The sequence below is a fragment of the Phasianus colchicus genome, chromosome 1 (genome assembly GCF_987193195.1).
Source record: "Phasianus colchicus chromosome 1, bPhaCol1.hap1.1, whole genome shotgun sequence".
Lineage (NCBI taxonomy): Eukaryota > Metazoa > Chordata > Aves > Galliformes > Phasianidae > Phasianus > Phasianus colchicus.
The window spans coordinates 97,182,927-97,195,603 of record NC_143436.1 but is presented as its reverse complement, the minus strand read 5'-3'; the positions used below and the strand labels follow the sequence as shown (position 1 = coordinate 97,195,603).

General features: G+C 33.6%; 1 protein-coding gene across 3 annotated transcripts in view; it reads right to left on the bottom strand.

Annotated features, from left to right (window-relative positions):
* The window catches only part of GBE1 (1,4-alpha-glucan branching enzyme 1), a 157,840-nt gene that overhangs the window by 91,001 nt on the left and 54,162 nt on the right, over positions 1 to 12,677 (bottom strand). For all 3 annotated transcript variants that reach the window (XM_090121009.1, XM_090121012.1, XM_090121017.1), the window contains 4 exons: positions 7,490 to 7,615; positions 5,391 to 5,526; positions 3,148 to 3,238; positions 2,440 to 2,649 (listed from right to left, as the gene is read on the bottom strand). In XM_090121009.1, the coding sequence (XP_089977135.1) occupies positions 2,440 to 2,649; positions 3,148 to 3,238; positions 5,391 to 5,526; positions 7,490 to 7,615 (563 nt within the window). The remainder of the gene's footprint in view (positions 1 to 2,439; positions 2,650 to 3,147; positions 3,239 to 5,390; positions 5,527 to 7,489; positions 7,616 to 12,677) is intronic.

The following is a 12,677-nucleotide window of genomic DNA, read 5'->3' as shown; positions in this document are numbered from 1 at the left end:
GCATGCATGTCAATGAAACATAGATGGAAAAAATAATATTTTCAGTTCCAACACTCCCAATTTTGTTTGCAATCTTTATACACATAAAAGAGAAAATAATATATATTTTTAACAATTTTTGAGCAACCTAGAAGAAACATGATTGTTATATCTTTTAAGCACTAAGCTTTGACTGTAAGTATGTATAGAATATTTAATCTTTCAGATATTAAGACTAAAGAAAATGTTTCTAACTAAGCCTAGTTTACTGTACTGCATTCTGTGCTTAAAGGAGAAGATTGGATTTCTCTAAAAGTTTAAAAAAGGAAAACTGAACTCATTACTGCAATTCACTAGAGGACAGGGGATGGGGAATGACATAAAAGGCACCATCAGACATCCAGGACATCATTTTTTTCTCTTCAATAGGAAACATTCAATTGCTCTGGTCTTCACTGTTTTGTAATCTCTTCTCTCACATCTCTTCACTTTCTCCCTTTTCAGCATGCAGTCTAGCATCTATTCCAGTCACATAAAGAATAATTATGTAGCGATGCCCCTCAACAAATAAAGGCATATAACATTAACTAAAAAGAACCGTGTAAGCAGTTCTTCAGTTCTGAATATGAGCTTAGTATTGCCTATCTCATCCAACCTATGTCAATTGGAAAACAGCTTCCTGTTTCTTTCATTTATGAATCCTTCCAAAACACTCAATAGCATCACCACTTTCTTTACAACCTGCCTCTGCTTGAAATAGAAGAGCTGTAACTATTCAATTCAACTTATTTTCTCACTGGAGAGGCTGGTGCCACCACATAATTGTTTGATTATACAACAAGAAGTGGTTATGTTGAGACCTACTAAAATGCATTTGTTGCACAATTCAAATAGGCCCTCTGAATTCATCATAAAATTATCCCAGATAAAAGAAATTAAATTCATAATAGTTTATCCTATTAAGTAACGGTGTGTACATCACTTATTACACTCGTCACTCAGTTTAACTGAAATTGTGAGTTACTATGAGAGAGTTTCCTTAAAAAAAAAAAAATGACCTATGTTATATAACAATACTTCTTCAAGAGTGACATTCTTAAACAGTTATAATCCTCACTAGCTATGAAACTGTCAGTAAAGAGTACAGCCTGTGTACAATATGTATAGAATTCTCTATCTACCTATACATACACATATATACACCCTGATTTTGGAGGGCCACTACATGAACACACAGAATTCTGATTTAATGTTTAAAGACATTTGCACTGTAAACATAACTAGTTAATGGCAATTATAGACAAGCAAGGAAGAGAAATGAGAGTTTAAAAAAAAAAAGAACCAATAAATTGAACTTGCAGACACACAAACCCTAATAAATAACAAATTAACAAGAGACTAGAACTCTTAAGTCACTGACTGATGAGCTGTTGAAGGAACTACTCAAGCAAAACCTTGAAGAGGTTAAACCAGAAGTTTGTAACTGATAACAAGATAAAAAATAATACATTTCAGGGGGATGTTTAGAGGAAGACCTAAAGACAAGAAAAGGGGTAAATAAAGGTGGTTCAAGTCAAAATATGAGAGAAGACAGAAAGAAGCTGGTTGCCTTTCTGTCTCACTCTCTCTCCATGTAAAAGAAATATAAATACTCAGCACACAAGACAAATCACTCCCATTCCACTATCTCAGAGAACACGAAGTAAATTATATTAAATGCTAATCATTACCAGACACTAATCTGAATTTCTACTAGAAAAATAAGTGTGCCCAGACTGGGTCTGGGTCTCCAGCTTTAGCCCATGCTGTTCAGAACAGGTTCCACATAGAAATCCTTCAGTCTCCAAAACAGGATGCCTGTATCCAAACTGCCTACTGAAAATGACCCCTGCTTTATATAAACTGTTGATCTACCTCTGGAAAGTTTTGGAATATAGCTAGCCAGAGCCACAGTGTTTACTGAATTTTAACAATCGTATAGTTTGATAGTAGATTTCCAGAGTTCACAAGTTTTCTTCAGCTTTTCTTATTCTTTTATTTATAAACATATTTTCATCTTAAATATAATGCATATATAATACTTACAAATAAATTATGTTAAGTGTCTACATATATATAGGTAGATATCTATATCGTATTTTATATATTTTAACACACACGTATTTAAATATATACACATAAGATTTATATAACTACCTATACATGTAAAAGTTACATACCTGCACAAGCTTTGTAATTACGTACATACATAGTCATAGATCACAGAAGAGTAACAGAAACTGAATACAATTATTTAATCTCAGATTTTAAATATTTAGCAAAGCAGATGAATATAACTCAGCATATTTTAGCCATTAAGCAATCCAAACTTTTTTTTCAGCTTTCCAAGTACTGAAGCTTTAATAAAACTGCTAAGAGATTATTATCACTAAAATACTTGAAACTATATTGTATACTTACTTTGCATAATCAAAGAGCCTGCTGTCCCAGATCCGATGAGTTCCTCTAGGACCAGAATGGAAGAAACAAGAATCTGTACCATCAAATTTGTTGAGTCCATCTTCTGAGTTTTTTGATGCGTGGCTGTGCACTACATCCAGCAGAACAGTAATACCCATTGAATGAGCAACATCAATCAATTCTTTCAGATCATCTGGAGTTCCATAACGGCTATCGGCATAAAAAATAAATGTGTTATGAGGGGATCCACCCAACTTAAGCCAAAAATAGTTAACATCACTAACAGAAAGTACATCAATGTCACTAGTTCTTCATCATTTAGATTCCAATTGTTTGTAGATTTGGGTTTTTTTTTTCAGCCTCTGAAGTAGTAACTTGTAGTACAAACTAACATTTAAAAAGATTTTTAACTATGAAACAACATCACCCCTATGCACGCAAAACACATGCAGGCAGCTGAAACTGAATTAGATGGAATATACTGTGATGGCTAAAGTTACTTACAACTTTTGTTTTTATGCTAAATGTTTTGCAAAACAGGTGATGACTATGGCAATTGATATCAGATTTAAGAAGCTATTGCACATGCCTAAGCCTATACTTTCTTCTTCCATTAAACTTGTACTTGCAATCAAAGACGTACTGATTTTAGCTGATTAGATGGAAAGATAGGTGAAGGAACAAAAGAGATTAAGTACTTATACCTACCTTGATGCTGCAAAGAAGCTTGTGACCTGATAACCAAAGCTGGCGTAATATGCATGTTCCATAACAGCCATCAGCTGAATACAGTTATAGCCTATAGAAATATAAGAAATAAAAAGATATACCCTTGTCTCAAGAATGGTGAACTAAAAAATTCAACTCCTGTAACTTATCAGTTTCAAATTGTGTTATCTTTATCCTATCATAGCTGGTTTAATTCTCATGCATACTTAACAACTAACTACAGATTGGCTCTCTCTCAAGAGGTAATTCCACCTAACAGCTTATACTTACATGACCTTCCTTTGAAAATGGAAGGTTCAATCATCAAGTAACCTATATAAAACTAAATCTTTTAAAAGAAAGAAAATACAGGAGTAATGTGTTTTTGTTCCGAGTCTACCAAAGAACCAAGACAGCACAGAAACATAAATGACTCACTCTCTCTTGCATCACCTAAAATATTTCAGCGCAGATAAGAGGGAAATCTAAAGAAGAAACTCTGCACAAGTAATGAAACTACTTACTATACACCTCACCCAATCTATCATTAATGTCAGCAAATAAGTGCCCCAGCTAGCTAGTAAATAAGGACAGTCAACAAAAGGTATCTTTCAAGTTTAATATATAATCTGCTGAGACACCTACAACTACATAGCTCTTCCTTACTAGTTTAACCAAGCTCTTCATTCTTTAGTGTAAACCAAAAACTTTTGGTATTGGTTTTGTTTTCAAATTTTTCACCCATATATGAGTTAGTTATTAGCAGGTAATTGGCATAAGTTGAGCAGTTTGTCAGATAAACTGATGTTTCACAATTCAAGCTCATTGCATTTATTATTATTTACAGCATTTCTGCAAATAAAAAGTTGAATAGCATCAAATTAGTATGATTTAGACTACTTTGCTATTTTTTCATGCATATTTCTACAAGTTATTTATATCTTAGTATTTATTCCTAAATACTTATGTCATTAAGTTTGTTTAAGACATTTCAAAACTGAATCAAATATCATTTAAAAATACAGCTTAAAAAAAAAAAAAGAAAAAAAAAAAAAGAAAAAAAGAGAGAGAGAGACAATTCCCACTTACTTATTTAAATAAAAAAGAAAACTACCTATCATATTCTGTATACGCAGCCTGAACTTTGAATTGCTTTTCTGGTATATCAGTCTTTTTACAACATTTCTTCTCCCCAAAAAGAAATTGGTACATAAAGCAGAAAGTTCCTATAATTCCATTAAACCTATTAACCTGCTGGAAAGAAGGAAGTACTTTGGCTCGAGGAAAAGAGGCACAGGTATTTAATGGGTATTCCAAATGAATTTTTTGAGGGTATCCCAATTTGCAGACTGCAACTCCCATCATGCTTTGTGAAACACTGGCTCAACAAATAAGCCTACAAGAAAAGCATATACCTTCTTCAAGCACTCTGATAAATAAAAGTCAAACTACAGATAAGGACAGCCAACATCTAAAAGCTATCAATCATGTATGGCAAGACTATGTGACATTTGAGTGTAACAAAACATATTTCATCATACTGAGTCAAAGTTAACAAGATAGAACATTGTCCATTGCATAAACAATGCAAAGGTGCCACAGGAATTTTTTTAAAAAAATCATTCAACAAATTGAGGTGAACAATTTAGTTTGCTATGCTTCTTAATTTAACCACAAGAGCTGCTTCACATATATTCTCCACTACACTAGAAGTTTCTTTGCAAGAGAGGATTTCTCATATTTAAAATTTCCATATTCTGACACCTCATAACAACTGTTACAACTATTAAGGGATTAAAAAAAAAAAAAAATTAGCACACATTGTACGGCAAATAAAAACTACAATCCTTTCTATTCAGATATTTTTCGTCTTTTCTAAAAAGCAAGATGTACATTAGCAGAGCCAATTAAGAACACAGTATTTTCCAAAGACTAACATGCAACAGATCTGTTTTCAGATGAAAAGCAAGCCATGCCAAAAGCAAATTGCCCTCCAATAACTGTCTAGATTTCTGAAATCACATATCACTTTAAAATCTCTCGAATGGATTTTGGTTCAAAATCATACTTCAGTCCAAATTTCTTTTCCATAAATGTAACTTCTTTTTTGCTCTGCCTTAAGAATCTATTTCTGCAGTGCTTTTAATCTGAAAATACAAAAAAAATCCTCATAGACACTTGATAATTACATATTCTAATAAGAGTACAAGCACATATCTGCAAGCATCTGTGTTACTACTTACCAAGATCCCTTATTCTAGGCAGTACATTAAATGTGAAGTTTTTATAAGAAGCTATTTTCCCTTCTGGGGAAGCAATTCCCACATGAGATTCATAGATTCTCAGGCTTTTTAATTTCTTGGGAGAACGATGCTTACGCTAGGAAGAAAAATAAAAACTAATTGTCAACAGTATACAACATGAAATGCAAGAAGTTTACATTAACTGGGATTTTATTTTTTAAAAACAAAATCTTTGTTTTTAAAAGAAAAAGATAAACTATTGTTTAAAATATACTTTTCCTTCAAGGTTTTTTCTCTTCCAATTTCTCCCAATTAAAAAAAAAAAAAAATGTTGCAAGATTTTATTTCCTACTCGTCAGTTCAGTACTTAAGTGAAGTCAAAGTTAGAACAACCAATTAAAATACATGCAGCCATACATACTTGCAAAGAGCAAGCAGAAGTTTAAGCATCTTTCTTACTCATAACGAGTCAATTCCTTTTATCTGACATAACTCAGTAAAGACTAGTCCGCAACCTATATGTTCTTGCCTCCTTTTTACTCTGGGCCATAAAAACGGATCTTTTTCCAGCTGTTGGAAATAATCCTTTTTGATTTGAGCAAAGCTTTCAATGCCATTTCTCATAGTAACCTTCTGGACAAAACATTCAGAATACAGCTTAACAAAAAGAATGTGATACATGGACAACCAGTCCATGGGTTGAGCTCAAAGGGTTATAGTAAATGGGGTTATAACATCAGGCTGGCAGTCAGTCAGTGGTGGGGTTCCAAAGGACTCCTTGTTTCAGCCAGTGTTCTTCAATGGTTTCGTAAGTGACTTAAATGCAATGTTCAATGGTATACTTATTGAGTTTTAGGATGGCACTGAGCTTGGAGGAGATTGGAGTCCCTCGAGGGCAGGGAAGCTTTGCATTAAGATAGTGACAGATCAGAGGGTTGGGCAATCACAAGCTGCATAGAGTTCAATGAAAGCAAGCGCTGGATTCATCACTGGGATAGGGAAAAACTGAATCTGCATACATGGGGAACGGAGGCTGGAGAGCAGTCCTGCCAAGAGGGATCTGCATATTATGGCTGACAGTTGTATCTGAGTCAGCAGTATGCCCTGGTAGCCCAAAGGGCCAGTCGTACCCAGCACTGCCAGCTGAGCGAGGGAAGTAGCTGTCCTCCTTTGCTTACTCATTGATTTTGTCACTCAATTATTTCTACTTGTACAAAAATTAGGAGTTACTGAGCATGAAAAAATAGAGCATATCAATCAATTTATAGGGATTGTACATATAAATTCTAAAGTTACTGTAGCTTATGTAATTTTTAAAGAGATTCTACATGAAAATTATTCTTTATCTGTCAAGCACATACTTCATAATTTGAGGTGGGTGCAAAAATCTAACTCAAAACAGAACTTGCAATACCACTCATACAAAAAGCCCTGCATATTATTTTAATTAAAACAAACAAACCACCACCACCACAACAACAAAAAAAAACACAGAAAACAATACTGAAATATAACAATATGCCAGTCAGAAGTTCTGAACATTTTCCTAGGGTATTTATATATGAGAATCTACTCTATAACTTACAGCACTGCACAAAAAGTAATGGGCTATAAAATACATAAACAGATTTTCCCAATATGAAAAAACCTGGAATTATATTGAAGCACAAGCACCTTAATTTTGAGGACTTTTTCTGACTTCATACAGTGTTAACTTATTACTGGCATTGAACTTCATACATGTAGCTAACTCTAAACCTAATTCCCTCCTCAAGAGCAAAGTAGGACTGTAATGCCTAACCCTGGAAGAATTACCAAACTTACACATAATGTGGAAAGTCAAAGCAAAATATATCATTTTAAGAGGTAAGCACTGTATATATACTTCACGGGAGACGCTGAAAGTAGTTCAGAAACATCTGCCATTAAAGTCAGTTGTTTCTGTTGAAGTGTCGAATACAAACCGTTTCTCAGGTGGTTATTCCAGCTAGTATGTTACTCTCTTTTCATATGACAACTCTAAATTTTCAAAATAGGGCTACAAATATGATGCAATGCATGTTTTTATACACCTCTCAAAAATAATATTTAAGCCTTACTATATATGACTGTGGTGGATCCCAATGTACCCAATCGTAATTCACTTTGCCTTCATAACGGACTACGTATCTTGCCCACGGTGAAATACGATAGAGGAGTTCGCCATTTTGAGCACGAATCACCACCTATAAAACAATCATAACATACCAATGCAGTCACATAAAATTCATGAAACGTTCATTGTGTAAACCATAGAATAGAATGAAATAGTATGGTACACAGAAATTTAAAGAATAAACAAATACGCAACACTAGTTAAAAAAGAATGGCCCTGTTCATAGGCAAAGTTTGTAAAGTGATAGCACACCAGGCATGTCAGTCACACAAATGATGTTAACAAGTAAGAGTTAAAATGTGAAAATATATATGTAAACTTCATTAAATAAAGGGAAAATGAGCCTTTCTGAACAGATTACTGTTAGTAATCTGGTTCCCTTACTTCCCATCATCACTGTCCCACCACCACATTCTAATAATTTAAATAGGCATGTAGTATAATGTCACCAAGATGAGAACCGTGATTTGTTTACTTAGCCAATTTTAATATCTTAATTTCTCTTCTTTTCTATGCTTCACCAATCATGGCTGCATACATAATAACTGTATAGATCAGAAACATGGATTTACACAAAAGGCACAGGAAAACTTCTAAGCCAAGAAGATGGTAAAGAAGAAAATTAAGATTGCTGGATTTCCTCTGTTGCTTTGATTCCTTTAGTTGTTTTCACCAGTCTAATGCTAAAATAAAGGTAAGCATATAACTTATTTTACCTTTCTTATTTGTGGCCACCTATTTTACACAGAGCTGAAAAAATAACTTTTTAATTACTCAAAAAATCTCACAAAACTTCACTTCGCCAGAATGTGTGATAAAACAAAAGAAATCTGTTTTGCTTATCATCGTTTTACACAACAAAAGCAAATTTGAAATGATGCACAGCATCAAGGGCTCTGTCTAGCTGCTATTAAAGCAGTTAACAAAAAATCAGTTGTTGTTAGGGTTTTCATACAAAGATCCTGAAAAAGTTTGCTTCATCCCTCTCACTCATTTCCTCAGTGTAGAACAAGTGTCAGTCTAGTTTTGTTTGTTGTTTTGGTTGCCATTCAAGCAAAGACAGATAAGAATTGCGAATTTAGAACCCAGAAACACACAAGTCACTGAAGCTTTTCACCTAAACTTTATTCTGCATTTGTTAGGAAACTGGCTGTATTTTTATTTTTTGTGTTGGTTTCGGTGGTTTGTAAGAGAACTGTGAACACAGTAATGAAGGGTAGAAGTTGAGCTTTCTCATCTTTAATTAAAATAATAAAAAAAAAAAGCTGTCATTTCCTAACAAGAAGTCTGGTTGAAGACAGTTATCAGCAAATGCCTCCTTGCCGGTAACAAGTTTTTTTAAAATTATTTTGATAGATTATCTGTATCCTCAATCCAATCACATGAGAAAACAAGATGAAAATAAGTATACGTGGCAGTTTAATGGAAGTTGGTTGAACAAAGGAAGGAAACATCTTTCAGTGTATAACACCAAAGACTATTACACCTTAGCTTCACTGACAGTTGAAGACAGGCTCTGCTGAGAATAAGTTATTGCATACTCTGTATAGCTGCATGAAAAATTCCTTCTGCCAAAGTGCTGTGCTAGAAAGTGCACTAAGACGTATTTTTGCAAATTGTATCAACAATAAAGATCCTCCTGTCCAATAGCACTGATGTAATTTGCATATTACTCCTTAAAACTAGCTCCTCCTTCTGATAGCACACTTCTGATGATGTTATTGCTTGTTTTATTTTGTTCCAATTTATTAGAAATAATATAAGTACTGCATATAATAACTATAGCTAACCATCTTCACATTCCTTTCTTCTCTAATGCACTAGTGGAACTTAAGCTATATAAGGTTATGAGAAGTGGGCACATTTTTATAAGGCAATTCAACTAAATATAAAACATCAATCAATTAGATGTAGGTCAGACTTGATCTAAAAATGATCCCAGGAAGGTGAATGGGGTGAGAAAAAAGTTTATGAAATATCAAAAACAGCTATGCGTACTCTTTAATTCATTAAGCAATGAAAAGCTCTCAAGAAAACAACAGATAAGAAACATTTAAATATGATCACACAGCTATTTCCCTATTTTTAAAGTCACACTTCCCAATTATGCTGCATAGATGAGAATTTAATTGATCGCTATTCTGTACATCCAAAATTACAGAATTTTCCTTCTTCCACAGTCACTCATATCAAACTGACCATACTTTTTCCTCATCTCTGAATTTATACAAAATGACTTTTGAAGAACTGAGGAGTACTCTAAGTATCTATCCAGTCAAGTTTGTTAGACTTTTCATGAACTTATAGACTTTTGTAGGAGCAATGAAAGTCCCTATGAATATTAATAGCCAGAAGTCAAACTGCAATAAATAAAATTACCGATAAGCAGAAGTACAAATGAATTTCTCTATGCTGAATAGTGAACATTCATAAACAGGTTGTGCTAATATACCATCTTCTGCAAATGCCGGGTTTACACAATTAAATTTATTAAAGAAGTGACTTTCATTGCTCTTCATCCCTAACAATATCTAAATTTTTTGTCTTTAAATATAAAATTCTTTGCAGTGCTCATAGATGAGATGTAGCCACCATGTACAGGCTGCACACACTGTAGCAGATTATATATATATATGAAAAATACTGAATATAGTCATTACACAACGTATCTATGAGTCTACTTAGCAGATACTTCGTTTCTACTCTAAATTTGATTTTTTACTCATTTAAAAATAATATTTAAAAGTTATTGTGCATAACCTAAGCTAGTTACAGCTTAGTCCATCAACATTTTACAGCTAAGTTTACATTTCCTAATTACCTAACCAATGTTCTCTACAGAAAAACGTATAAAATTATGATGTTCATTAAGCAGGCTGATTCAAAATGGTCTTGGGATTTACCTACTTCATTTTTAAGAGGTACATTCCCATTCTTTGCTTAATGTATATGTGAAAAGACATTATACTATTTGGTATAAACCCTCTAATTCCATTAATAAAGCAACAAAATGTGTAATACTATAACATGATATGCATTTGTCTCATGGACCAAGCAAACCGGCATTAGTCTAGCTACTAATGACAACAAACCTGTTTCACCCTTAAGTTTTAAAGAAAAATGTAGATAAAAACATTTGATATTTTCAATTGTATTACCATTTCTCCAATTACTGATGACTTTCAAGAACATACAGCATTATTTTGCTGGCTTTTAAGAACATAAACCTGTTTGAGCAAGTGCAGATGAGAGTCAAGAAAGCAATAAGAGGGCTGGAATGCCTCTCCTCTGAATGGAGTCTGAGGGGAGCTGGGGTCATTCAGACTAGAGAAGAGACTACAGTTATGAACCTCTTTCTTTGGCTCTTAGGATTTAAATTCCTTTTCAGATACCCACTATGTTAAAATAGTCAGAAAAGAGATTTATCATTGGTCACTACAGAAAAACCTCCAAGAGGTCAAGTATGAGGGAAAAAGGGAACTCATGTTTTTCATGCAAAACAATACATCCTCCTCAATTTTATGTTTAAAATAATCTGTTAAGAAATGGCTGAATCTAGGTTAAGAAGAAATCTATGCATCAGAAGAGTTACATACATACTGTCCATACTTAGGCAGAAAAACAGAGTAAACAAGTAAACAAACAAGCAGATAAAGTACTTGCCACCACCTACATTAAGATTGAAGATTATCTTCATTACCAATAGAGTATTATTTCATGAGAGCTGTAAAAGTAATGTCTCCCATTTTATTATGTTGGCCCACAACATCAGAGGCAGATGTTGGTGATATGGAAGTAGGGATTGAACTTTCCCATCCATGTTCCATTACATTTTGTTGCCATGTGACAGATGGCAGCAGAGGGGCAGTCTGACAGAATGGCATCTGACACAGACGAGCATATGAAGCAAAGGTGTGTCATTTAATTCCTCCATGTAGAAAAAATTGCATACACTGACATTCATTGATACTCTGTCTATTTATGAAAACCAAACAGCAGATGTGAACACACTGAGACAGCGGGTGGTGGATTTTAGCAGTGGTGACAGTGATGTGAAAGACAAGCCATGTTCCAGAAAGCCATGGTTGTTTGTTTTGTTGTTTGTTTGTTTGTTTTTTTAAACAAACAAAAAAAGTTTTACCAGCTCTTGTTCATCGCTGGCAAAAATGCATAGCTAACAATGGCAACTGTTGAAAAATAATGTTTTGTGGCTAAGAATTCAGTCTATCAAAAAGTGCTATTGTACTCTTTGTATATTATATATTTATTTCCATGATTCTACAAGGCATTACTTTCAGAGCAACCTACATATTATCAGCAAACTGCATAATACACAGGCAGTTTGACACTTTATTTTTGTGGAAGGGAGGATGTATCTCACAATAGTTAATCCAGTGCGTATTTCCTACTTAAAATGTTATAGAAAAGTCTTTTATCTACTTACCCATACTTTTTGAGTTACTTATCCACTGGTAATTTACAGTACAAACTTCCAGAAAATTCAAAATTAATCATACAGAATTTGCCTACATTGACACTAGATATACCTCATCCATTGTTGTTTTTTTTTTTTTTTTCCCTCCAGCAGTAATTATATTCACACAAGAAGTATAAACTCTGGCAACTGCAGAAGCCAGAAGCACACAATATTCAAAGTGAAATATCAGTATAAGCACACATTAAATAAATGCTCTCAGACAAATTTGCAAATGTCAGAAAGATAGAATGAAAGCATTCTTTAAAATTTGACATTTATGTTGTTCAACAAACGTGTGGGCACAGATATATAAATCATATATGTGTAACTGTAGAACAATAAAAAGCAAAGAGCTTCTGCTAAGCTGTTCACATCTCATATTTAAAGTTTTAAAATGTGTGTTGTATTTACATTGTCCATTATAGAGATGTTTAAACATTTCTGTCTGAAACTTTCAGCACACTTGAAGTTTAGCATCTAAGACCACTGTGATTAGCGAAATAGATTTCACAGATGAGTACACCCAAGGTAGTGAAAAGATGCTCTGGTAACCTGAGGCATCAATGCTGCTAAAGTGATTAATTTTGAAGTAAGAAATAAGAAATTCCACATCTAAGTAAAATAACAAACAAACAAACAAACAAACAAAAAAAAA